Source organism: Fusarium tjaetaba (genome assembly GCF_013396195.1).
Source record: "Fusarium tjaetaba strain NRRL 66243 chromosome Unknown NRRL66243_c0000239, whole genome shotgun sequence".
NCBI lineage: Eukaryota > Fungi > Ascomycota > Sordariomycetes > Hypocreales > Nectriaceae > Fusarium > Fusarium tjaetaba.
The window spans coordinates 59,239-86,437 of NW_023501435.1; the positions used below are offsets into that span (position 1 = coordinate 59,239).

General features: G+C 49.2%; 7 protein-coding genes across 7 annotated transcripts; 3 read left to right on the forward strand and 4 right to left on the reverse strand.

Annotated features, from left to right (window-relative positions):
• Window positions 1-289: 289 nt before the first annotated feature.
• FTJAE_10307 (heterokaryon incompatibility protein het-E-1) lies at window positions 290-3,493 on the forward strand (the record flags this gene model as incomplete). The annotated part of the gene is made up of 6 exons (XM_037343136.1): window positions 290-314; window positions 374-778; window positions 833-1,114; window positions 1,164-1,297; window positions 1,766-1,892; window positions 1,953-3,493. The coding sequence occupies 6 exons, from the start codon at window positions 290-292 to the stop codon at window positions 3,491-3,493; spliced, it is 2,514 nt and encodes an 837-aa protein (XP_037202570.1).
• A 40-nt stretch (window positions 3,494-3,533) lies between these two features.
• Window positions 3,534-4,169, reverse strand: FTJAE_10308 (uncharacterized protein; the record flags this gene model as incomplete). Its single annotated transcript, XM_037343137.1, has 1 exon — window positions 3,534-4,169. The coding sequence occupies one exon, from the start codon at window positions 4,167-4,169 to the stop codon at window positions 3,534-3,536; it is 636 nt and encodes a 211-aa protein (XP_037202571.1).
• Window positions 4,170-8,540: 4,371 nt separating this feature from the next.
• Window positions 8,541-9,653, forward strand: FTJAE_10310 (DRB0094 family RNA ligase; the record flags this gene model as incomplete). Its single annotated transcript, XM_037343139.1, has 1 exon — window positions 8,541-9,653. One exon carries the CDS (start codon window positions 8,541-8,543, stop codon window positions 9,651-9,653), a length of 1,113 nt encoding a protein of 370 aa, XP_037202572.1.
• A 341-nt stretch (window positions 9,654-9,994) lies between these two features.
• FTJAE_10311 (calcium-related spray) lies at window positions 9,995-12,353 on the reverse strand (the record flags this gene model as incomplete). Its single annotated transcript, XM_037343140.1, has 2 exons — window positions 9,995-10,407; window positions 10,463-12,353. 2 exons carry the CDS (start codon window positions 12,351-12,353, stop codon window positions 9,995-9,997), a joined length of 2,304 nt encoding a protein of 767 aa, XP_037202573.1.
• A 3,189-nt stretch (window positions 12,354-15,542) lies between these two features.
• Window positions 15,543-19,004, reverse strand: FTJAE_10312 (uncharacterized protein; the record flags this gene model as incomplete). Its single annotated transcript, XM_037343141.1, has 1 exon — window positions 15,543-19,004. The coding sequence occupies one exon, from the start codon at window positions 19,002-19,004 to the stop codon at window positions 15,543-15,545; it is 3,462 nt and encodes a 1,153-aa protein (XP_037202574.1).
• Window positions 19,005-22,134: 3,130 nt separating this feature from the next.
• On the forward strand, window positions 22,135-25,150 carry FTJAE_10313 (DNA polymerase V; the record flags this gene model as incomplete). The annotated part of the gene is made up of 2 exons (XM_037343142.1): window positions 22,135-23,044; window positions 23,094-25,150. 2 exons carry the CDS (start codon window positions 22,135-22,137, stop codon window positions 25,148-25,150), a joined length of 2,967 nt encoding a protein of 988 aa, XP_037202575.1.
• Window positions 25,151-25,458: 308 nt separating this feature from the next.
• Window positions 25,459-26,481, reverse strand: FTJAE_10314 (20S proteasome subunit alpha 7; the record flags this gene model as incomplete). Its single annotated transcript, XM_037343143.1, has 3 exons — window positions 25,459-26,112; window positions 26,165-26,389; window positions 26,479-26,481. 3 exons carry the CDS (start codon window positions 26,479-26,481, stop codon window positions 25,459-25,461), a joined length of 882 nt encoding a protein of 293 aa, XP_037202576.1.
• Between the last annotated feature and the right edge of the window lie 718 nt (window positions 26,482-27,199).

The window sequence follows — 27,199 nt, forward strand, 5'->3', positions numbered from 1 at the left end:
GAGGAGCTCTCACATGACGAAGAGCCAAACGCCAGATTAAAGAAAGAGCTGTCAGCATGGATGTCCATTCATGCTTGGCTGGCCCCGTTAATGTGACGAAGAAATGTTCAACCCTGACTGTAGTGTCGTCATCGATCGATCTTCATCATGATTCGGATTGAATGCTCCGTGTGTTCTTGTACGATGAGTATTAAAAAGAGGAGGCCCTTCCGAGTAATTCAGAAAGAATTTTCAATTCCCTCAAGCCCGAGAAGTTAATTGCACAATTGACTATAATCCAGCTACTAAGATGACGACTCAAAACTTCAAGAATGGTGAATTCTCCCTCACCACTCTCTACAATTCAACGACATAGCAGCTGACCAAGAATTAGAGAAGGATATTCCCGTTTCTCACCAGGACTTCCCTGGCACTGAGAGGCAGATGCCCAACCCCAAAGCCACTCGTGACGAGTTACCTGAGGCCGGCGGCAATTCGAGGACATACCAAGGCTCTGGAAAGCTCAAAGGCAAAAAAGCACTGATCACTGGAGGCGACAGTGGCATTGGTGCTGCTTCTGCTCTTCTGTTCGGCCGAGAGGGCGTTTCGGATATTGTCATCGCCTATTTACCAGAGGAGGAGAAGGATGCCCAGGACACCAAAAAGCAGGTCGAGAACGAGGGTGCCAAGGTTCATCTTATCTCTCTTGACCTCTCGAAGCAAGAGAACTGCAAGAAACTTGTTGACTTTGCCGTGGAGAAAATGAACGGAATTGACATTCTATTCAACAATGCAGCTTGTAAGTGTACCTGACAGTATCGAGCATATCGAGCAAGTCTGACAATCGATCTAGACCAGATGATGGTCCAGGATATTAAAGACCTTCCCGAGGAGCAATGGATTCATACTTTCAACATCAACATCCACTCCTTCTTCTATATCTCCAAATATGCCCTCCCTCACATGAAGACCGGAGCAACGATTATCAACAATGCTTCCATCAACGCCTACATCGGTCGCCCTGACCTCCTCGATTACACATCCACAAAGGGTGCGATCGTTTCATTCACACGAGGTCTCAGCAATCAATATGTCAGTAAGGGCATTCGTGTAAATGCTGTCGCTCCTGGACCCGGTATGTTAAGCTGATCTCACCAATGTGTAATACGACTAACAATACATAGTTTGGACACCTCTCATCCCCGCCACAATGGATGACGAAGCGCAGAAGCAGTTCACAAGCCCCATGGGACGACCTGCTCAGCCATCAGAGATTGCTACATGCGTGGTGTTCCTGGCGTCGAGTGATAGCTCGTGTGTTAGTGGACAGACCATCCACTGCAATGGCGGTACCGTTGTCAATGGTTAAAATGGGGAGAAAACAGAATGACTGAGTAATGACAATAATGAAATTAATCTAAGATTAAATATTGCACCTTTGGTTCCGTCGCCCGAAAGGTGTTGGAGTGCACGGTGCGGGGTTTGGATAAGATTCCACTGTATCTAGTCCCTTTGTGATGACTTCCCTCGTCAATCCCAATTCCACCTTGTGAATAACCTTTTGACAATGAATATTGTTCAAATTTCAACTTCTTATTGATCCTCTGACACTCTCACATCTTATGGATTTGTTGTTCGGGGTTTATTTCCACTTGTCCTCATCACTGCCAACAACCTGGAGCCTTCAAGCTCAAGAGCTGACATGAGATGAACAACTCAAGATAATCACCGGTTTAGGTCAAAGATACAGCTCAGCATGAGACTCATAAACACACATACTCTTCAGCTTGAGTTTTATCCTGGCGGATCACGTCGGTATGCCATCCTATCCCACGTCTGGGGTGATGATGAGGTCACTTTCCAAGATGTTGCTTCTGGTGATCCCGAGGAAGCGCTTCATCTTGAACGTTATAGTAAGCTACGCGAGAGCTGTAGCATGGCACGCTCTTTTAAGTTGGACTATTTATGGATAGATACTTGCTGTATCGATAAAAGTAGCAGTGCCGAGCTTTCGGAAGCCATCAACTCGATGTTTCGTTGGTATGCTGAGTCAACCATCTGTATCGCCTTTCTTGAAGACGTTCCCTCCTCAGAATCTGAAGAGGAATGGAGAAAGATATTTGTAAACAGCCGTTGGTTTACCAGAGGCTGGACACTTCAAGAGCTCATCGCACCGGGAAAGGTCATCTTTTACGGACGAGACTGGCAGCGGCTGGGTAGCAGAGCTGAGCTCAAAGAAGACATAAAGAGTGCCACTGGGATCAATTACGAGCTTCTCGATGCAACACATCATATGGCGGAGATCAGGCAAAGTCAGCTTGGTGAGTTTTCTGTCGCTCAGAAGATGTTATGGGCTGCTGGGCGTGAAACAACGAGGCCAGAAGACATCGCTTATTGCCTGCTGGGTATATTCGATATCAACATGCCTTTGCTATACGGGGAAGGTCAAGTCAAAGCTTTCAAGCGGTTACAAGAGGAGATTCTTAAATCTACCGATGATGAGTCTATTTTTGCTTGGCGGCAGCCTCGATATCGGGTCGAAGGAAAAACGTATTGGAGCCTTCTTGCAAACAGCCCTTCCGCTTTCGATCTCGGCCAAACCTCAAAAGATCTCAATGGCATGGTGCCTCAGAGATCCAAGTACCTATCTCTTAGGTCTGGAATTTCAATGTCTATGACAAACCGTGGCCTGGATTTAGAGCTTCCATTAACACCGTTCCCAATTGATACATCAGGGACCATTTTCTTGGCCTTCTTGAACTGCGAGTTTCGAAGGGGCCAGACATCCATCAACCCGGCTATCCTCCTTCAGAGGGCAGCGTGGGACAGAAACTCACATTTTGTGCGAATTCGACCAGACATATTAGCGTTGTCCATGATGAACAGCATTATTCTTCCTGATGAACTCTTGAACATGATACGGAGTGGTCAAAACGATGTTTTGCAAGAGGCCATTCCGCGACAGATCTTCGTGCCACATAGTACTCCGGACCTACGATATTTGAAGGGTGTGATATTTCGCCCGGAGATAAAGGGTCTTGCAAAGGAGAGTAAGATGGTTGTCAGAGTGCGCTCACGATCACCAACGTGGCAATATTTTGTTGACGCTCGAAGTGGTCCCTCGACCACGCCGGAATCATATGAGATCAACTTTGACCTGGCACCTGGTCCTTCGCTTGGATCATTACAAGCATCCATCGTTCTGGGAGTGTTGGAGCTTGACCTAGGCAGTTCAGATTCCACGCAGTGCTTGGTCATGGGATTAGAGCCCTTGCCCCCAAACCCGTTTCAAACGATGCCTCTTTACTTCTCACCGTGGTACGCATTTGAAGAACATACTTGGATTGCAAATCAGGACTTTTCAAGAGTTTTGGACAAAACACAGCGAAGGCTGGAGTGGAGAGTTCCAGATATCGTGACGGCGAAAATTGGAATTGAGAGCAGGTATTCGAGTCTATTCTATAGTTTGACTTTGGAGATTGAGAACAGCCGGAAAGTCAATACATGGTTTTGAGGACATGGACAGACTTGATTCGGGGTTTCGCTTCTTACTACTATACAGGGACATCTGTCATTTCCAGCTTGGTATGAATTGCTTCTGGCATCTCGAACGGCCTCTCCTTGAATATCAGAGCCATGCTCAGCAGTTCTTCGTCGGTGATGCTTGGCCGCTCATCGATCACTCTCTTTAGCTCACGTGCCTTATCCGTGACATCCTCAATCTCAACAATCCATTCATTCGCCCACTGCTCACTCAAAGCTCCTGGAATGCCAATCTGAATACTCCTATACGGCAGTACCTCTAGCTTCGCTGTCCTCTCAGGATCCCACTGAATTCTCACATCAACCGTCTTCTCACGCTTCTCGCCAGGGTTGAGCTTATGAGTGTGGTTAGATAGCACACCTCGCTCAAGGAGGGCGATGAAGTGCTCGTGTTTCATTCGCAAAGCCAAGATGCGGGATTGGCCAGGGTCTTTGTAAGAATATCCGGCGCGGTACATCATCCATGCCCAACTAGGCTTGATCCATGTCATTCGACCTGATTTAAAATCTGGGGATGCATTGAGCTTCTGCGCATCTACAGCAGCTTTAGCAATGGATTCTTTGTAAGCTTGGTACACTGTTATAGTGGTGTCATCGTAACAGGCACGAACTTGGCGGTAGGGAGCGACTGAAAGTGCTGTTGGCATTATGGAGAAGTCGGTTCAGGTCGATGGCGTCTGCTTTGAGGATGACAAGACATTCTATGGTGGCCACTTGAGCCATCAAAGACCCTTGGCTTTATATATGTATAACATGCTGCCTACGCCTACGCCAACGCCTTTAGTCTGGTGACTCCTTCGGCGAGAGGATTGGTGGTGGTGGCTCAGCTTTCAGCTGATGTTAATGGTCTCCAAGCACTATAATTGACTAGAGTAACTGAAATTTCTATTACATTCTTCAGGCTGGAATGGCCGAGTGGTCTAAGGCGGTGGTTTTAAGTTAATTCATTTAACACCACTCTCGAAAGAGGCGGGAGTTCAAACCTCCCTTCCAGCAAATTCACTTTTGCCTATTTTTACTCCTAGGAGTGCATCTTACCTTTCTGCCTCTGATTTGGTTCTTGTCTTTTTCATTCTTGTTGAGATTACTTGGTATAGTCTTCGGCAGTTCTGGGCGATCGCCGGATGGCAGCTTGCCCGAAGGATTTGGAACTTACACTGAAGCATATCCCCTGGAACTATCGCGACGTCACAGGTACGCCCCCCTGTAGACACACTGTAACCGCAGCCAAGCTCCCCAAAGAAGTGCCTAATTGCCCCACTTCATGAAGCAGCTCCAAACAAGTGCGCGCCTGACCAAAAGCTGAGGCACTGGTTGCTAGAAGGAAGCCTAGCTTGGAAGATGGAGAATGAGGGGTCCTGCCATGTGCTCCATCCAGCTTGCTGTAGTTACGCTTCGGCTCTAACTACCTTACCTAGAGGCATCCATCCATTGTTGAACTCCAAGTATTCGAAGACGCTGACCCGACAACATCGCCAAACAACAATCTTTTTGTGGCAGTTGATCACCTGCGAAGCGACCTGTTATCGACAAGCCCTAACCTTTATTGATCTTATCGACGTCGACGACCACCGCTCTACGAAGACCCACGATACAGCTTTACCTTCCGCCTCGTAGAGCAACGAATGGGCACCATCTTGTCTTACACAAGTCGACCTTTCGCCTTGGACCCGATTTTCCATAACAGCTACCTCGCCGTCGAACCTTCAGAAGCTTTGCATGTCTCCGCCGGAGCAGTCCACAACTTCATCAAGCCAGCCGGTCTTAGACGAGACGCTGTCTAACAAATCCAATGTCGAGTTGATGTCTGCTCAGGACCCTGTGGCAGGGGCGCCTCAAACCTCCCATAATCATAGTCATGGATCGAGCTCCAGGGACAAAGCCGGAAAGGAGGACAGTTTGATCGATCTCGGTGATCAGGCAGCTGACGTTCCAGCACACGAACATAAGGCTGATGCTGATGAGCAAGGTCCCTCAGGAAAGCTCAAGGAAAAGCAAGCCGCCGATGATTATCAAGCCCCTAGCGGCTACTTGAACACCCATGCCTCAACAGCAGGCAAAATCAAACCTATTGCACTACCCTCGTCGAACGATGCTACTACACAATACCTCACCGCCGAACCATCCACTTATGTTGACCCCACGCCTGCGACCCCAATAACCTCTCAGCCACCTTCGCGGACCCCTTCAAATGCTGCGCGTTCCCATGTCTCTGGAGACTCTACCCCTCCCAAATCAGACGCAGAGTTTGATGAGAGACGATATGTAAGTGAAGATGAGCACGAAGGCGCTTCACAGTCCGAAATTCAGAGCATCATGGAGCAGTTTAGCGAGTTTGGCGGTGGTCCCGGCGAAGAAGAAGTCATGAGTCCCAGACTGGAGATTGCCTCGCCGATGTTGGGCCATCCTGTTCAACATCCTCCTCGAAAGTCTAGTCTGGAACCTCTTGTGCCTACACTCTCTGGTCAGATGCAGGGCCTACACATCTCCACGAGTTCCCCTCCAGCTGAGACCTCCAACAACACTGGTGTCGAGGATCTGGGGCCACCTGTCCCACCCAAGGATGGTGTTCATGGAACACCTCCACGTCCTAAGATAGAGCGGAACATGAGTGTTGCTTCTCCAAGCTCGCCAGCGCAATCGCACCGGCCTCCTCCTCCTGAGCCAGAGCCTGAGCCCACTCAACCATTTGATTTCCACCGGTTTCTTGAGCAATTGCGAAACAAGAAGGCAGATCCTGTGGCAAGGTACCTCAAGTCTTTCCTCTCAGAGTTTGGCAAGCGGCAATGGATGGTGCATGAGCAAGTCAAGATTATAGGGGATTTCCTAGCCTTTATTGCCAACAAGATGGCACAATGCGAGGTCTGGAGGGATGTATCCGACGCGGAGTTCGATAATGCTCGTGAGGGGATGGAAAAGCTGGTCATGAACAGACTGTATACTCAGACGTTTTCGCCTGCAATCCAAGCGCCCAAACCGATCCCTGGGGCGAAGCCGAAGCGCAAGGGCGGCGATATACCTCTTGGCCCCGGTAGGCGAGGTCAACACCAAGAGGATGTTGAGAGAGATGATATTGTTAGACAGAAGATGAGCATTTATGGCTGGGTGAGGGAAGAGCATTTGGACATTCCGCCGGTCGGCGATAGTGGACGCCGGTTTTTGAAACTAGCCCAGCAAGGTCAGTTCAAGATCACAGACTGTCGGTATTTACTAACTTGATCCAGAGCTGCTTAAAATAAAATCCTACAGAGCACCGCGAGACAAGATCATTTGTGTGTTGAACTGTTGCAAGGTGATCTTTGGTAAGACAGCTGAAAATTTACAGTTGCACAGTCATATTGACAACTGACAGGTTTATTAAAACATAACAAGTCTGATTCCTCAGCTGACTCCTTCATGCCCCTACTTATCTATGTTGTACTGCAATCAAACCCAGAGCACCTAGTGTCTAATGTGCAATACATCTTGCGCTTCAGGAACCAGGAAAAGCTCGGAGGTGAAGCAGGCTACTACTTGTCCTCGTTGGTATGTTAGTTTGCTCTGGAAGTAGTCACAGCCTAACATATTATAGATGGGTGCTGTTCAATTCATTGAAAATATGGATAGAACTACTCTAACGATTACTGATGAGGAGTTTGAGAAGCATGTGGAAGAGGCCGTCTCAGCAATTGCTGAAAAGCATGCTCAATCACCTCCAGCCACCCAACAGCCAGTATTCAACGAGAAGTCTGGGCCTCTTCCCGGAGAAACTTCTGCTCGTCCTTCTCTTGACGGGCCACGCACTTCAACTTCGAATGACGAGTATACGGGTGAAGAGAAAGCTGCCATCACTGGTCTCCTCAAGACTATACAAAAACCTCTTTCCAGCATTGGGAGAATGTTCTCTGATGATCCTGGCCCTTCCATGGATCCCGGGCCCAGTAGTGCGCCTCGGACACCAGCGCCACCGGAGCGTCTCAGCCGTGAGGAGCCTCGCGAACATCAACAAGTACCTTCAAAACATGCATTATCTGCTGAGGAGGCTGCCGCACGGCAGGCGAGCGCTGAAGCAGCCGAGGCTCAGCGACTTTCCCGTGCGGAGCATGCAAATGTTGTCGAAACATTAGCAGGTATGTTCCCGGACTTGGACAAGGATGTTATAAGTGATGTTGTTTATGAGAAGGAGGGCAGGTAAGTGATACTCAAATCGATGTCTTTTGGGCTGAAGCTGACGTGTTTCTACAGGGTCGGCCTGGCTGTTGATGCGTGTCTCGCTCTTTCAACATAATGCATCTGGGGGGCAAGATAATTGTTGGAGCTAAGAAGCTGCCTATGCTCCTTTTAATTGGCCTTGAAGCATCGCGGTGCGATTTCAGGTTATGACAACCGCCATGGTTTCCACTGGCAGCAGGATAGAACAGAAATATCATCATTTTTTTTTTCAATGAGGTCTGGTGTCCCACCGCGTGCCGTTACAGATGTCGATAATCTCGCTGAGCTTAAAAGGATCAGCACCAAGCGTTATGCATACCACGTTGCAGCCGCAGTGACACCTTATCTGAGATCTTGTCGATCACATTTCCAAGCATCCGACAAACTCAATATTCCTGGTAGAATTTCGGTGCCTTGTAAGATCTGCACGAATAGTTCCTGTACTCCGTACCAGAGCGAAGTCACCTAATTCAGGCTTTTACTTCGTTTACATTTCGAAAAGGCCTTACCAATGAGTTCTTTTTGAGCTCGTTGGTTGCATTCTATGAAACAATTGCTTGTCTATGCAGCTCATTATCTGATAGGCTCAAATGCCCGCCTTTTCCAGTCCAAACGACCCTTCATCCCAGCATGGCAGAACGCACGGCCTAATATTAACGACATTGACTCGGGCCGTATCAACTTCTCACGTACAACTTAGGTGATCCTTGCATTTGAGTCATATCATCGATTCACTGAACCTCCAACGCTTATAAGAAGATAGATCCCCTCGAAGCCTCTCAGGCTGCTCTTTAGGAATCGGCTTTCTAGGACACACTTCACCGATCATGCCTCGAAAGCTAGTAACAGTCCGCCACGTCTCGGCTATAACAGCCATCCCGCGGGCAGACCGTATTGCAGCTGCCACTGTGGACGGTTGGACCTGCGTCGTTCCCATCAACGTCTTTAAAGTTGGGGATCGCGCTGTGTTTTTTGAAATAGACTCGCTTCTGCCGGCCACAGACCCGCGATTTGCTCCTCTTGCGCCGAAGATCATCGGGCCGGGCGGCCCCACTTCCACGCCGGATATCCGGGTTCAGACTATTCAGATTCGGGGAGTGTTGTCGCAGGGGCTTCTATTGCCTTTGGCCGATTTTCCGGAAATAGTTGCTAAATTGGAAGGCATGCCGTCAGACAAGCTACGGGACATCTCGTTTGAGGACATTCTCAACGTAAAGAAATTCGAGAAGCCCGCCATGCCACTTCAACAGACTTTGGCATCAGACACACCTTTGCCTGAATATCTCGACTTTATACCACGAACAAATCAGGAGCGCGTGCAGAACCTCACAGATGTGTTCAGTGAGCACGGCACTGAGATATTTGAGGAGTCGACCAAGATGGACGGCTCATCCATGACAGTCTTTTACCTCAACGACGCCAATCCTCTCGCCAGCACAGTCCCTAGCGAGACGATACATAACGGCGTGGCAGTTTGCTCGCGGAATCGCATTCTGATAGAGAATCATCCGCGAAGCCCGCCTCTCTTCTACGCCACTGCACGAGCACTCAACCTCCACGAGATATTACCCAAGATCGGGCGTAACATAGCTCTGCAGGGTGAACTTTGCGGGTCGAGCATACAGAGTAACTTCGAAGGATTTCCTAAGGGAACACATTGCTTTTTTCTCTTCGCAGTGTACGATATCGACGAGCAGCGATACCTACCACCACGGGAGGTGTATGAGACGTGGGCACCACTACTGGGCGTTAAGCACGTGCCTGTACATGGGTACCGGCCATTGAACGAGATGGGTTCGCATATCACAGATCTAGTTAATCGAGCGGAAGGAAAGGGAATGAATGGGCGGAAGAGAGAGGGCATTGTGTTCAAGCGTGAGGATGGGCAGTTCAGCTTCAAGGCGATATCCAACTCTTACCTGCTCACACACGGAGAGTAGTGAAAGATGAAGGGGGGGCGTTGTTATGTTGCATCGAATTTACGAAGGATACAATTGAGAGTGCTGTTCGCATAGTTAAAAGGTTCTATTGACAAAAATGAATGATTTGATGCGCTTCCGTAGTAAACAAAGTCTTCCGCTGTAAACCTCGAGTACTTCTGTACTCCGTCTCCAAATTTAAGTGAGAGATACTCAGGCTTTGATGGCCATTTCTCGTACAAGTAAGCCAAAGATCGTATCGAATAGATAAGAGACAGATCGGCTTAATTGTACAAGCATATCCAAATATGCTAGGTAACCCGCATTATGGACAGCGAGACTCAGCCGTTGCCAGCTATTCCTCAAAACCCTCTATAACCTCCTCCATTTCCATACCCATATGTTTGTTGCTTGTTGAGAGGGCTGTAGCCGGTATCCCCAGAGTCGTATCTTCCCATACCCACTGGACTTGGGTCTCGGTTGGTCCACGCTACAGGTGCCGCGTTGTCCATCAGATACTGAGAGTCGTTATTGTGGTCCATGTTGGTAAGGTTCCGTTGCATAGGGGGGCTCGAAGACAGGTAGTTTGGTGGTGGTTGTTGATATCCTGACTCAGCGACCCTGTATTGGTCAGGGGACATGGATCGGCCTGAGCCCTTTTCTTGAGGAGCAGGCATGGCGAACATGGAGATGTTGTTGTTGTCCTTGCGGTCAAGGAGCAGAGAATTTCGGGCATCCAGAGGTGTGAGAGTGTCCATATCACGCTTGGCTTTCTCTGCAAGATATGTCAGTATATACTGGAGTGGCTTATGGTTTTGAAATCAACTTACCCATCTCCTTTCTTCGCTTGCGGTGGGGGTTCTCCTTGATGAGAACATTGATCGCGTTCCAAATGATGAGGATAACCAAGAGACCAGTCAGCGCAGACTGGACTGCGATGAGGACTACACCAGCGATTGTCTTGCTGTCCTGGGGGATCTTGAGCTCATGAACAAAGACGAGAATGAGAGCAACAGACAGGACGCGCACAGTCTGAATGGCGATACCAATGATGTTGCTAGACTTTCGCTCGAAGGGTCGAGTCCAGACGAGGAGACACAAGAAAATGGACTCAACGACAAGCTGAGCAATGGTCTGAGCGAGGCCATTGCCATCGCCGACAGCGAGAGCGCAGCCCTTGGCAAAGAGATAGACAATGGTGGGAATGAAGATCCACCAGTAGTCTTTCTTATAGGACTCATAGAAGAGAGAGTACTTGACCCAATACTCCTTGTCGTTGTACAAGGCATCAGCGTTGCCCTCAGTGCTCTTAAGTTTCTTGACTGTGCTGAAGATTTTCCAAGTAAACCAACCAAGAATGCCTGTAAAGATTGCGAGCGTGACGCCAGCTAATAGCTGTGCGGCCCATGAGTCACCCACTGTGAACTGAAACACACAATACAGGACCCAGATTCCGTAGAGGACGAGAATTAGGTGCGTGATGGTTCGGGCAATGGACCCCCAGTAATGCTCACGGAAGCCAGCTAAAGATTGCGGAAAGCTGCCAAACAGAGCCCAGAATTCGAGGATGGCCTTGACGAGAAGAATACTGACAATGATGGTGGCGATGATGATGGCGACAATGAGCAGAACCATCATGAAAGTGTTAGACTTGGGAACACTATACTGCTGAACGTATGCCGAGATTCCAGCAACCGAGAGGGTCTGGTTCTTGAGGCTTTGCCCACCCTCACTTTCCGACGCATCTCCCACTGAGGTCTCAACGCCACGGATGGCCAGGTTGGCCAAGGACTCGAATGTGCTGAAAGCGCGCTTAACTTTATACGAGTGATCCTCGGGAGTGCTGGTAGAGTTATCAGAGAAGACCAGTGTGGCATTTTTGAGCACGTCGAAGCTGTCGTTGGCGAGATCACCTCCGGTCATGTTACGGAAGTTATCGATAGACTTCTGTAGCGACTCCCAGGGGATGATACCGGCTGAGAAGCCAAAGTTCTTGGCAAAGCTGCGGTACACAGGGGGGTAGTCGACTGAAAGCATGCCGTTCATGGCCATACCCTGAAACCATCCCAGAGTCTCGGCAAAGCTTGGACTGGGAGCACCGCCATGCCCGGCAGCTGCACTACCACTAAGGGCGGACGAAGCAGCGGATGCACCCGAGACGAGAAGGGCGGCGCCAACAACACCGACAGAAAGATAAGTGACTGCAGGAACCGAGGCAGTCTTTCCATTGCCGACCTGAGCCTGGAAACACGCAACTTGCTCATCGGGATTGTCGACTGACACGAGTCGGAGAGTTGCTTGAGCTGAGATATCAGGGACCTGGAAAGCAATGGAAGGAACTTTGTTGGCCCACTCCGAGTCTATCTTTTGACTTCCAGCGGCAGCGAAATGCTTATCGGGGAGAGGGCAGAGTTGTGGGATGGGAGTGTCTTTGCTGCAGGGGTTGATTGAATTCTCGTAGACCTTGCGGCCATATGCGTTGACTTCGAGGATGGCCGAGACATTTCGCTGCTTGTCACTGGTACCCGCAACATCGAATGTGACAGTCTGTTTGTCGTTGTCGTAACTAATGTCCAACTTGTCAATGCTGATACCGGGCTCTGAACCGCAGTCAGCAACACCAGATGTCTTGAGAATGTTGTCACCAAGGACCCCGGTGACGAGGGTCGCGGCTGTTACAGCCACTTTCCAGGCACTCCAGTTGGAGTGAAAGCGGGTCATGCTGAGTGTATGTCGTGCAAGATAATACTACAGAAATACGGGAAATTCGTGGCTCGTTCGGAATTGATCGAGGAATCAGCTTGAGGAAGTTTCTGTCGTGAGTAGATATGTCGATATATCCAAAGAGGGATGGGATATAGAGTAGGAAAGATCGAGGAATAGTTGGAATTCGTTTGACGGAACAAGACTTTAAGGAATGGTATCAAGAGAGGCCGAATGAAATATGAGGATGTAAAAGCAATATGGAAAGAGAGCAATGAATGTCCGAGATCAAAAAGATATCTCAAAGGTGTCGGCAAAGCAGTGCAAGCACGCGCACAGAAGTAGGCCGAGGATCAACCTGGAAAGAAGAGAAGATAAGGGGCAACGAATTGCCTGAAAACCCGTGAATGTCCAACGTGCCGGCGTTAAAGTCGTTCGAGGGTGTTTCGTATCGTGAGACCAGAGTCCTTTTGAGGTCGTCGTCGAGTCTAATTTTGGTGGTTGCGTGTAGTTGGTTTGGTGTTTTGGTGTCTATGTGACGCTGAAATGAGAGGCTAGTAGTCGACAATGCCGCAAAGGAAGCAGCATGTCCTTGTACGGACGGCAAAATCAGATAGTCGAGCAAAACAATAGAGAGTGTAAGAGAGTTGGAAAGAAAAAACAGAGACGCTTCTTGTTTATTCAAGATTATAATGCAACAAACAGAGAGATATGAGACGATGAGAGTAGGAAGAGGGAGAAGAGAGAAGAATAGATTCAAAGTCAACAGGGAGACGAGTACAGTAAAAGGCAAAGATGCGAGCCGAAAAAAGAGGAGAAAGCCCCAAGAGGAGAAAGGATGAACGAGACGAGCAAGGAAGCCAAGGAGACGCAAGGTTTGGAGTGGAAGAGAAGGGGGTGTGAGGTTGAAGCAACGCCCTGGACCACAGCGTCCAAGATGGTATTGGGGGAGAAAGTGCTCTTACAGAGCCTCACGCCAGGAGTCTCCCCAACTCTTTAGCGTCCAGGGTCCCCTCCAAAGTCCCCAAATCACAATCCCCAGTGGGCAATTTGAATCATCCATGAGACGGATCCCATCCACTTACTCTTCCATCGAACCATACACCGAAAAGAAGCTGAACCCCTGAGACCGCCAATGCCAGGGGTCAGGGGTACTTTAGTGGTTCGTCGAACAGCTCATCCAATCACGGACAATTAACGGAGGCCAAGCTTGTTGCTGCAGGGGTTTCCCTCGCGGGTGGCTGACCAGTCTCGGGCCAAGCTAACGTCAACCCCAGCTTCTTCTGAAACCAGCCAGTTGAGGTCGAAAAACTTGGTTGAGAACTGGTTCGGCAGAGCTTGGTTTGTGTTTGTACTTGTACGAAAATGCGTATGTATGAATATGCATCTATCGTGTGTCTGGAAGCAAATCGTATAATGAAGAGTTTTCACGGCTCTTGGTGCTGTTGTTGGACTTGATTATTTGAGGATGATGAGCTGGGAACTAATAATAGAGTTACTAGACTACCTTACTTAAAATATCTCCACCGTTATCAGCCTCTTATACGGAGTACACATACATACACAAACGGACCACGGATACAGAACACAAATACTACTGTTGATCGATTAACACCTCCCGCTCTACCGCTGTCTCGCTACTCAGCAGACAAAGATCGATTACTTACTAGTCTCGAGCCAATATTTGCATACCCAACAATCACAGTGGACCCTTTGATTCTTCTGGCTAGGATTTGTTATAAACCATCTCATATCATGACTGTACAAGCTTCATACCCTCACTATGCACAAGTGCGTACAAAGTGCAATGTGCAGCATACGTTCTACGAACGTTAAAAATCCATCGCTTCGCCCTTCATCCGCTCAATTCTGCAGGTGTAACTTTCCACACAAATCACGTCTCAGAGCGTCCCGTGGCTAAGGGACACTACGTTTTATGTATCAACTAACACACGACCCAAAACTCAATCGTCTCGTAAAATGTCGTCACTAACTCAGGTCACACAAAGCAGCAAGTTCATGTACGAATACACAATCTCGAATTCATGATCGTCGTCACTAATTCACAAGTTCAAAGACGGTGCCCTCTAGCAGGAAGCATTGACCTCAATCTGCTACTCCATGGATCTTTGATGAACCGCCAATATAGCCTCCCCAGCGCAATCACCGCCAAGTTATTACATTTCTATACCATAGATAGAAACAGCTTCCCATAATCTAACAAGCCTAACCCATCGTTTTCCTGCCGAGCCCAGAACGTTCACGCGACCAGGCCATTGCAAATCTCGGTAATCCGAGTATCCCAGCTACTAGCATTTGAATCCCTGGCTATGGCAATTGCTTCCCATGAAGCGGCGCAATAAATTAAATTAAGAGAGAAACAAAAAGATAAGGGAATCAAGCTCACGAAGGAACAGTACGGAGCGGTAAATTGGATTCTCAAATCCTCCTCGACCCATTGCCGTGGAAATGAGAAGCATCGTGATTTTAATACCATCAATCTCAAACACTTAGTGCATTACAATACACGATATCCCTCTACTGTGCTCGACTAACTATTATTCAAGATTCTCCACATCATATGCTGGCCCTTGATCCTCCAAGCCACGTTCCTCGGCACCCTGCACTCCTTTTTGAATCCAAAAGCTTAGCTTTGCACTCGCTCCATCTTTTACCCTGCTAGATGCGGACTACCAGACCCAGGGACTCGTAAGCATTTTGCTCACGCGAAGGGCGGCCTCCGCTGAGCCTCCATCTTGACCAAGAAAGATGCATATATCTGGTATATTTAGAAACGCCAAGTTGCAGATCAGAGAGTCTACAAAGACTATTTGCATTCATAAGTGTTGTATCCAGACGCCGTGTGCTGTTCCAATCCCTTCCTCCCTTCTCTAGTCCATCTCATAACACCGCAGTATCGGTGACTCCAATCCAGGACATCCATCATTCAACACAACACCGTTACCAAACAGCAGGCCCTACCTGGTCTATTTCCTCAGGAAGAACACAAAAAAAGAAACAAGGCTATCGCCTGCAAAACAAATTCATTGCCGTAAGAATCATCATGGTATCCAAAAACACATTTTCTCATCCTCCCCTTTTCATTCATAATTGAAGAAGATAGTATGCCATGTATGTGGCTTCGAGAACACAAAGCGCCTTCATAAATAGGAATAGTCATCCAAGCGGCCGGTACAGTGGCCGTTCTTACTGATATCCAGCCATGCGTCTATCACCCCACATACCATTCCCAGTGTTGGCATTCAGATTTGGAGAGTGGGAGTAAGGAGACATGGATCCTTGTCCACTGAAAGGACTCCCATTTCCGCTCGAAGGGTCTGTAATCCCGTCATACACCATCGGTCCCATTTGTCCCATGGGCATTCCATGGCTTTGGAGCCCGAGGGGGTTCATCTGATTATATGTCTCCAGTCCATTATTGGGCACCATAAAGACATTTTGCTGGTAGCCAGCACTGCTCGCAGTCATTTCCTGCATGGGTGCAGTATTAAAGCTCTGGTTGTTCATCGGATGCATTCCCATCTCTGCATGTGCCGAGGGGAAGTTGTGGGTAGCGTTACTGGCGTTGGTATACTGGTCAGTATAGAACCCTTGCTGCTGCTGCTGCTGTTGGTGGTGGTGGTGGTAGACCTCCGTTGGCATCACAGGATACGCCATTTGGTTCTGGTTGTGATTCTGATAGATCTGTGGAGTTGCCTGCGGAATTTGTTGGTGTTGTCCTCCCAAGGGATATTGCGTTGGCATATTAGTCTGAATAGGCGTGGTCAATATGTTGCGTGGCGGTGGGTCCTGTACTGGGCTAATGACAGTGTCTGCGCTGAGCTCACTGGCTTTTGCGTCTACCAGTCGGAGTACGGGCAATGATATTTGCTCCATATGCTTGGCCAGATGGACAGTCAATTTCTTCCATGTCGGGAACGTCTTTCCACAGAAACGGCACGGCTCGTCGTGTGGCTTCTTCGTAGTCTCATGGTGACATTGTTCAACCTTTTGCCATGTCGGCTCAGAGCCGCCCGCCTTCTTGACGGCAGCTTTGCTCTTGACCTTTGGCTCAGGGTACTTATGCTCTCGAACAAGATGCTGGAGAAAATTATCACGACGATAACACTGGTGATGACAGGCTTCAACATCGCAAGTCCACCACTCAAGCTGCCGATGTCCTTCGTTTTCGTGTCTTACCCAATCGGCTTTGCGTTTGAACATCTTTGGCCCGGGGCATTTGTCCCAAGTGCAAGTAAAAGGCTGAACATCTTCATGGACGTGCTTAGTCCAGTCAGATGGTTTCATGAACTTCTTGGCAGCAAAGCAAAGTCGGCACTCAAACTCAGCTGGAAGGTGAGAAGTTGGAGGCATTGGGATGTCTTGAGGAAAGCTCTCGGTATTGATAGCGCCTTCAACTGGAGATCCATCATCATCATCGTTCGGGGACGAAAGAGGATCTAGCTCTCGTACGTTCTTATTTTGGTCCAACAAGGTAGCAGAGCCGCCTCTGGAAACGCACATTATTCCAGAGTTGCATGCAGCACCAAGGCCGATATGAGTAACCTTGTTCTTCAGTAAGTATTTGTATCGCTGAACCTGGTGGTATGCGATGCGGTCAACCAGAAAGGTGTTGGTGGTCGCCAGGCCAGGGTTCAGGTCAATGATGTGTTGCTGGAAACCTTCGAGATTGGGGGTGATGTTGTCAATGACGTTGGGGTTCGTTCTCATATCAGCTTCATCACTGAAATCGTCATCATCGTCATCTTCATCATCCAAGTCGGCGTTTTTGGTTTTGGCTAGGGCTGCTACAGGTGGGCCTCCCGTCTCACGCTTCCACATCGATACGAGAGTGGGGTGGCTTTCTGTCTGCATGCCAGCTGGGGTCGGTTTAGGGAGCTCGGATTTGCTTCGGGGGCGGCGTATCGACTTTTTCACAGAAAGGCCACTAAAGGGGCTCTTGGGTGATGATATAGAGCCGCCAGGGGTACCGCTGCCACTAACAGAGCCGCTTCGAGCATGCGTAGTTCCAATGGATGCGATATTGCTCCCCATGGAAGCAATCGCTGTGTTGATAGAAGGCATGGGCTTCTTGCCCCAGCTACCTATGCGGTTGGGTGGTGCGAGGTGGGAGACGCTGTCTCCTCGCTTGGAAATACTATCACGCTTCGAGTCTTGGCTCCCTCTACCTTCACTGCTTGGTAGGCTCTCCTCATCGTTACCACTGCTGAGAGTACGCTTGAGACGAGACGCGCTGGGTCGCCGCACCAATCCTCGAAGATCTCTTAGGAGACTCCCCGGTTTGCTCGACCTGCTCTCTCGACTGCTTGAGAGCTTCTTCAGAATGCCGCCACTGGTGCCGTCGGTCATATCAAGATCGAAGACACTAGGGAGACTTCGCCGACGGGTTCCCCATGTTGCTGCTCTTGACAGAATGGAATCAGTATCACGACACATCCTCTCGAATCTCTCCATGGCAGCAGCTGATGACTCAGGTTGGTTTCTTCCGGGCTCTCCACGGCTGATAGAAGGAAACATAGGTGTGTCCGCCCAGTTACGGTTAGCGGCGATGATGTCGCGGTCTTGTTGGCTCATTTCGCCCTGGTCACGATAATAGGTCTGGCCGGGGACGAACTTATTCTCAGTCTCCCGGCCAAAGGGAATCACATGATCTTGTGGATCGTCTCGTCGGCTGTCCAGTTCGTTGATTTGGTCTCGTGAGTTGTCGTCTGGCCTCACTGAGAGGTCGTTCATCTTATCGGCCAGCCAGTCGCCCACGATTTCTTTACGCTCGTCGTCATCTCGACGAGTGGCGAGCTCATTGATACTTGGCACTTCGTCGGAGGGGCGGTTGTTGGGGTCAAGACCAGATTGGCCTGTTAATGTGTTCTGCTGCCATCTGCCAGTAGAGTCACGGGCAGATGAGTTGGCTCCAGAAGATATCAGATCTCCGGCAGATTCAAAACCCCCGCGGACTGTGGTGGGGCTGTCTTCAAAACTGCGCTCAACAGAGGTATGAACAAGAGTCTCATCATGATTGCCCCACATGGAGACAGTAACACGAGGGCTCGTCATGGTAGCTATACCTGGTGCAAGGCCGTCCTCACTAGATCGGCAGCTGCTACTGTGACTTGGTGTCAACTCAGACGTTTGTGTGTTAATTGGGTGCGGGTTGAATCGTTTTTGAATCTCTTGGGGTGAGATACAGTTGGGGAGTTCTGATGGCACAGAGCCTTTGATGGCGTATGAGAGATCACCCTGAGGGGGTGTAGCATGAACAGATGCGGTCTGCTCGGGCGTCAATGGATATGTGCCAGAGTCCACGTCTTTATCTGGCATAAGGCCAGGAGGAAAGGACTGGTCCAGTCCGTTCAGGTCCTGTTCTAGGAAATTGGGGGCACCTCCATCAGCATTGAAGTCGGCACCAAAGAAAGGGTCGTCGTCTAAATCGCTGAAGTCACTGGCTTGGTAGTGGCCTAAGCTTGAGGTGGAATCGGGTGTCTCGAGGTAGTTGATCGGGGAGAGTGAGTCGCTATCCACACGCGACAGTGTGGTAGGAAGTTGATTCGAGTTGAAGGCTGAGGTTGGTGCTTGTTGGTTCGAGGGAGGGAAGGGTTGATTATCCTTGTCATGAAGACTGGAAGGTGGTACATCAAATGTCGAAGCCATGGTTGCGATCAAGTGCAGGGAGGAGCTGAAGTATATATGCAACAGGTGGACCTTGACTGGGCGAGCTCCCGGAGTCGGATCACAGGCTAGCGAACATAGCCCTCGCGGTGATACAGCAATGAAGTGAAGTGGATCGGCTCAAAGTGCAGAGGAACGAACTATCGGAGCTGCAGAAGAAATGCCGCTGAGGTCCCAGGGGTCGCGACTTACGCCTCATGAACAGGGAAAACAGAGTCTACCAGGAGATTTGAAAATAAGAGGCGAAGGATTGCAGTGTAGTATCCCTTGGTCAAGAATTGTGAAAGAGAAGAGAGAGGAGGGGAAGAGAGGGCTGAAGTTGGAACGCGGCGTTGCGCGCGAAAGCGGATCGAAGAGCGCTTAGGGGTGCCTGCTTAGTACTGCAGCTAAAAAAGCACAGCACCTATGCCGGATGCTATAGTTAGACCAGGGTATCGAATGCGACAAGCAACAGGTCCAGTTCAGGTATCGAATGCGAAAGATGTACCAGTAAGATCGGCGTGGAATTGTGGTGTGGGGATCGAAGCAGGACTGAAGTGGTCAACTGTCTGTCCAAGACACGAGCGACGGAGCATTCGCGCTTTGCTGATTAGATGCAAGGTGTACAAGGTGTGCTACTGCAAGCTGTTGGTAGGTAAGGTACCTGGTGATATGATCGCGGGAGGGGGCTCGAAATTGAAATAGAGACAAAGTACAAGCAAGTTGGCGGCCGTCCAGGGACAGGTCAAAGTGCAGCTAAAAGGCAGACCGGAGGGCAGACAAGAAGAGATTGTGGCAGAACCGAACAGAGGTGAGGCTTGATCAGTCAGAGCCGGCGTCTTGGTCAGGGAAATCCAGACGAAGGCGGTAAGATCGTACGGTAGTTGGTACAATAGATAGATACATGTAAGGTCGAGAACAGAACGAGGGGCGTTTTATGCGCAGGCGTGACATACAGTACAGCCTGGACCTGGTTCCTAGTCCCCAGTCTCTTTAATCTGGCGCTTGTGTGATGCATTTGTTGGAGGAGGAGGTGGAGTACATACTCGGAGGAGTGCCCAGCTGCAGGGTTGTGGATGGAGACTCGTTTGCCAATAGGCGGGCCGTCGGGGAAACGGTTATGATGTTTATGGATTTCGGTATTATCTGATGCTGCGATACTTGAGCCGAGCACTGGCATGCACTATAGGGTACTGGTATTCCTCTATCGTGCTATGCAAGCCCATCCTTCTTGACGAGGCATTCTTGAATCTCAATGGGGGCCCGGGGGGGCTCTGTTGCCAAGGCGCATTCACCAAGCCCCACGCCCCATTATGAACCCTGGTTCCAGCTCGTCCATCGCTTGGCCATTCAGGAACTTGAAGACAAGTCTCAAGGCATTTTCCTATTTCTGGGTTTGCATTTCGAGTACGGAGTATATTGTGTGTGTGATGGGTATTGCGGAGCTGCCGGTCGTTGTTCGACTTCGAAGAGGCACAACGGTTAACTTGATTGCAAACTGTCTCTTCGTGTCGTGTCGCACCAACGACTCTCACCAGCCCTGTAGGGTTTCCCCGATGTCACTGCCGATCTGAGACTTGTCTCAGCGACAAGACACAAGTTTCCGTATAAACAGCCTTGCGCCTTGCTTGTTGCCCGACCCTCCTGAATTCCAGGCATCCATTGAGCTGGCATGCTTCAGTTCTTCCTTTACAATGTTAGTTTTTCCACTTTGTCTCAAGGCTGAGACTATAATCCGCTACAAACACAGCCTCCCGGGTGCTGTGCATGCATGAGCCTGTCAGGGCCTGACAAATGTTGGACGATCACAGATCACAGTCGATGCATTGCATATGGTTGGTTGATACAAGGTGGATCTTACCAGTTGTTTGGCAGTTAATTCCGCTTTATTTACCCTGGATTCCGTCGATGCATACTCGAGACAACCTGAGGGTATAGGTTACAATGGTAAGGAATACCTAAACTAGGTACGGAGTAATTCTGTCAATATAAGGGATACATAATTTACAGACATATATATAATATATAGCATTACCAGATAATACTTTATTTCTAGATATAACCTCTTCTTGACATGTTAGAAGTTGATTTCTATCTTTAAATAATATAAGATCATAGTAAAATATTTTAACCCCTGCAGCCACGCCCGATAGACTGACTGGCCGGTAGAGTTTAAATGTGAGCGTTACGCCCGCCTAACGTTGTGACATTATCGTAGTCTCGTCGTCTTGGTGGTGGATCGCATGGGCTGGGCAACCTTTTAAGGCTGAAAGCAACAGCCTAGAGCAAACCCGGCAATAATGAGACCATTTGACCCAGATCTGACGTCACAGTCCTGGAAACATAAATAATTGTCTCCCCAGTGTTCCTGGCGGAAGTCTCGTAGGACCAGCTCCCTGTGACGGCGAATCTGCTGGACAAGACAGGGCTTTTGAAGATGCTTGAAGAGGTGATTTCGTGAGAGGAAGAGTGCCGGCAGTCTCTTTTTCATACCTGATATATCGAGCCTCACAGAGCAAAAAAACATCAGACCTTAATATAAGGTATAAAATAAACTTATCAAAAGGTATCCTAAGCTTATACTAAGTTGCCTAAGTCTTTTTGTCCCTTAGCATCAAGGTCCTGAGTTTTCTTTCCCTCCCCTAGCCCAGATATCTTACCCAGTAGCTAAATGACAGGGGGCAAAGAGCTTGGTCGGAAGCTTCATTGATCGCGTCGATTACGGACGAACCTGTGCCTTGGCTCAGGTTTACTTCCCACGACTTCACAAAGGAGACCGCGTCCATTTGTATTAGTCGGCTGTGTCCCGCCTAGGTTACCCTTGAGTCTTTGATCACGGCTGCGAGCCTGGCAGCTTCGACCCATTGATTCGGGGTTCAACCGATTTAGGTAGACTAAAATAAACTCAGCAAAAGTATCCTAAACTTACCTACTACTCACCTAATGCTAAAAGTACCTAAATTTACCTAAATCTTTTTGCCATTTAGGATCTGTAGGGAAAGTTTAGACCAGTTCTCGCTTAGTCACACCCCTCGAGGCCCCACATTTCAATCAACAACCTTTCCTTCACTGGGTGATGCTTTTTTTTTTCCCGGTCGTTTTTTTTTTGAAAAGGTACGACATCTAAATCATCATGGCTCATGATTTAATATTTTCCGACTCCCCAACCCGCGAGCAACGTAAACATCAGGCTCGTGAGTTTGATTTACTAGGGAGTGAAGATCCGGCCGAGAGCAACCCAGCAGCAGCTCGCATTGTCCTTGCTTTGCTCGCGCCTGATGTATCTGAGACCGTCCTTCAACAGCAGCTAGATCGCCGAATCCTGCGCGCTCTCGCTAGTGGCCGCCATGCCTCGCGCCTTGGATTCAGCTTAGTACTCACCAATATCCTCAAAGCCCTCTTTGGAGAAGCAAATCTTGCACAGACTAGATTCCCCAACCTTGGTTTTGGTGAAATCCTGCAGTTACTTACCAAGAACACCAAAGCCAGCGGCGGCAGCATTTCTGGGCAGGAAGAGAGGGACATCTTGTTTGGCCGCCTGTTCGGACTTTTCGCTTTCATTGAATCTGGAATTCTGTTCGCCAATATCACAAGATGGCATCTGGTTCTTCGGCTCATTCTGGACCTGTCAGGCAAAAAGCCGTGGATGCAGCCATTATGTGGGCATCACATCCTTGCCGCCTTGAAACAGATGAACTCGCAACAAGCACTGGACACTTTGAGTAAACTCGATGAAGCGAATGTAGCAAAGACACCGGAGGGAGTCGCAGTCTGGATCTTTGCGCAGACTAGATTTCCCGGTCTCAAGGTCAAGCATTGGCAGGTACCCTTTGACAAGACCACGATTGGTGATCTCGTTGCGATTCTGCGAGAAAGCTTAAAGGATTCTGGTCTGGACGACATGGAACCTAGCCAACAAATCAAGCTTGCTGGCTGGAATCCTATACTGCACCCAGCCTGGAGTGTTATCTTGGAGTACTTTGTCAATGCGGGAGAAAGCGAACTCGAAGTGTTCAAGCGCTTCTGGACTCGTGTCGTAGATGGTGAGTCGCATGAAAACCCCTTTGCATAGTGGCTGCTGACATTTATTAGACTCACTTTTCTCGCAACGTGCTACGGATGGCCAGAAGTTCAGAGGGTTTCTGGTGTTCCAAAAGATGCTCCAAGGCTTTGTTGATCTTAGTGATCATATTGAAGCCCTCTTCAGCAAAAACTTCATGTCCTGCCTCATGAACCAAGTTTCACGAAGGGAGAGATATTTGTACAGAGCGGCGACCAAGACTCTTGCAGTGATCGAGTCGACAACCTCAAATCACAAACAGACACTTATTCCCATTCTCAAGTGCCTTCTAGGCAAGAACGGAGTCTATAACTTTGACGAAAGAACAAATACCAAGACCATACATAAACTTTTGAAGAATACATCCGAATCCACTGGCAAAACCATAAGCAAGATCATCCGAAAACCCCTCGACACGATTGCTCAGGTAGGCAAGGGCGAGGCTTCGGCCATACTCCGAGCCCACGTTCGTTATCTGTCAGAAGTTGGCAGTATGTGCAGCTCACCTGAGAACGTGCCGTTCCCAGAGAAAACCTTCTCCAGTGTCTCGCTAGAGCTCGCCCGACTGGCATACTACCAAACCACAGGCATTCCCGCAGATATCCTAACGGAGACTGTTTGCGAGATGTACCGGACTTCTCTTGCATCAGTGTTGGCCAAGGCCAGCGGAAGGATAGAGAGTTGCGATTCCGTATGCCATGTCGTATCTTCCTTGGATATCGGCTCGATGGTTTTGTCCGAAGAGCTTCAAACGGCTGTCCAGCAGGCGCTATCAAGGATGGAGAAGCTGCGCAAGCACAGCAAGTCAGATGACACGAACAGAGGCCTTTTTGGAAGTATCGCCTTGTTACATGCTGTAGCTATCTTGCGGGTCTATAACGCGGAGCCTGATGCTATGGAAGACCTCGAGTTACTTAGTCAACATTCTGCTGATTGGAAGGAGGGCAAGTTCGCAAATGGCGATGGCGACACATCCGTGGCTCTCATCGAAATGTTGTTATCAATGGTCGTGCAGCCTTCATCTCTTATGAGACAAGTTACGCAGCAAGTGTTTGGGGCCTTCACACCACACATCTCTGCTGCAGGATTGGAGCTCTTGACCGACCCCCTCACATCTGGCGAGAATACCAAGGGCCAAAAAGAACTGTTCAGCAATGGGGACGATGAGATGGAGGTCGATGAAGATGATGACGAAGAAGGAACAGATGCTGATGAGGAGTATGACTCGGATGTCGAGATTGATTCTGATGTCGAGTTCATTGATATCAAGGATACGAACGATGAAAGTGGAGAAGAAGAAGAAGACGACGAGGACGAAGATGAAAACGAAGATGGACCAAAAAGCAAAGGCGAATTCGACAGACCTGAGGACTTGGACAACGAACTCGAGAAGATCCTCAACAGTCACCGACTCGACAAGGACGCTGATGCCGCGTCGTCAGAGTCCGAGGGTGATATGTCTGACTCCGAGATGTTCGCCATCGACGAGCAGCTCGCAGCGACTATCAAGCCACGCATTCAAGACCCCTCGAACAGCTCCAAGAAGATAAAGAAGAAGGCTAAGCAATCAGTCCTCAATTTCAAGAACCGAATTCTTGATTTGCTCGACATCTACGTTCGCAATGAGCGCTGCAACGCTCTATCATTTTCACTCCTCTTACCCCTGCTTGACTGTATGCGAGCAACCAGCACCAAATCCCTTGCTGACCGTGCGAGCAAGGTCATTTCTAATTATCGAAAGTACCAGAAAAAGGCAATTTCTAACTTCCGAAAGAGTCAAAGACAGGCCACCAATGACTCCCAAGAGGTGCAGATTCTCGAGCCTGATGAGATGCTAGACTTATTACGCGAGATTCATAAGGCTGCCGGTCAAAACGACTCGCACGCGTACGCAAAAGCGGCCAGCTCGGCGAGCCTCATCGTGGTGTCGGCCCTTATCGCTGCGGATAAGACGAGAATGGATGACGTAGTTGTTATTTATGCCAAAACGCAAGCGAACTGCTACTCTCAGGGGACGAAGCTGCAGTCGTCTTTCCTCGATGAGTGGCAAAATTGGTACCGAAATGCATTGCAACAAGCTCGGAACTGATACCCATAGACATAATTCTCCCATAGATGGCATGAATCGAGACCAGTCATCCTGACTTTGATCCTAAATGGCAAAAAGGCTTAGGTAACTTAGTATAAGTTTAGGATACCTTTGCTTTGTTTAGGATACCTTTGCTTTGTTTAGGATGCCTTTGCTATGTTTATTTTGGCACCTTATCTCAGGGCTTGATGGTTTCTGGCTCCCCGATGGCCTGATAGTAATTCGAATGCCTGCAGATGAACTATTAAATTCTATGAGCTCGTCATCGTGATAGTACAGGTGCCTTGATTTTTCTTAGCATAACTCGTCTAATCCTCCATCTTGTCATCCTCTGCATCCTCGTCTTCGTCGTCGTCATCATCATCCTCGTCCTCGGCCTTTGCTAATCGTTCAGCCTCTTCCCGTAGCTCCTTTGGCACCTCGACATGTCGTCCCTTGGTAGGGCCGTCAGGCCCACTGATCCAGGTCATCTCCAACTCAAAATCCTTGTCCTTGTTGTCCTTCTGCGCAATGTAGATGATGCGCGCAGCCTGCTTGACAGCTTCCTCTAGAGTAATGTTACCAGCAGGTAGGTCAAGCTTCTCCAACTCGGCCTTGGCAGCCTGTCGACCCTTGCCTGTAGCCGCTCCGTAGTAACCCCAGTACATACCGCTGGGCTCGATCATGTAAAGAAAAGGACCGCCGTGCTTGCCCTCGACTTTGCCACCAGCGCCAACCTTGGGTCCTGAGCCAACCTCTCCATCGACAGGGGTCTCCTCGGGAGTATCGTAGCCGCCCACGATAGCGGTGATGCCAAATGGTCGAACTGAACCGTACATGGTGTAGGCCTGGAGGTAGCCACCCATGCGGCTGGCAAGATCGGATGTGGGGATGGGGGTTTTGAAGTTCTGTCGCCAGCTCTGGGCCTCGTCGCGAGCGCGATCAACGAAGTGACGTCCATCAGGGACCATACCAGAAGATACCTGGTGAGATTAGTACAAGCTCATCCTAGCCGTGGCAGGTAGGTCTACGTACAGCTCCGACATGGCTATCGATAGTTGTAATACGCTTGTTGGCACCAGGTTTTAGGAGCTTGGATGAAACGACCTTCTCGATAGCTAGGACGACACCATCCTTAGCTCGAATACCGATCGAGGTACCGCCATTCTCTACTGCCTTGACTGCGTATTCGACCTGGAAGTTGCGTCCATCAGGAGAGAAGATGGAGTTGAGCAAATCATAGCCCGTGCCTATCGATGTCTAGAGGGTGAAAGACAGGCTAGGTCAGCACTTGAAGCTGTCTCTCAATGACGACAATCAGGCTTGAGCGAGTGGAGGGGTTAGCTTACCATGATGTCTGAATTTTCTGATCAAGTGAAATAGCGTGATGCGAAAGGCAAAAGAAGATGGGGTGGGAATTGGTGAAGTGGAGGGGAGCTGTGTTGTCGAGATGCTTGCGACGGTGTTGACTTGGAGCTTCCTTCACCCAGGCAGCCTGGAGCTGCGTGTTGCAGTTGAGGTATGGTACCTACTTGCAAGGCTGAAGAACTGATGCCTGAGGTGTAAAGGGTGTGCGCCACAACCAAGCGCCACGCTTCTTACGCCACATTCAGCTCAGCCTTGAGAGCTGGCACACACGTGGCTGTGAAAGCGGGAGTGGCGGATCCCTCTAGCTCTTCCCGAGTGCATCGATCTCCCCTGCAGGAGGAGACCTTTCATGGATCTAGACAGCTAGAGTCTAGAACTGCACATCAGACATCCATGGATTGCATGCAGTGGGCCAGCTAGGGGAAGAAAGAAAACTCAGGACTTCGATCCTAAACGATCAAAAGAGTTAGGTAACTTGGTATAAGCTTAGGAGTACCTGTTGCTAAGTTTAATTTTACACCCTGTATCAAGGTTTGACGTTTTCTTGCTTCCCGAGGGCACCAGGTCTTGGGACTGGATCGACATAACATGATGTTTTATTATAGCATGATATTTTTCTCACGACATTCCTCAAGTACAAGTCATATATAGGTACTAGGTACCTATCACTCGTGGATATTTTTTAATACCTCATACCTAGTA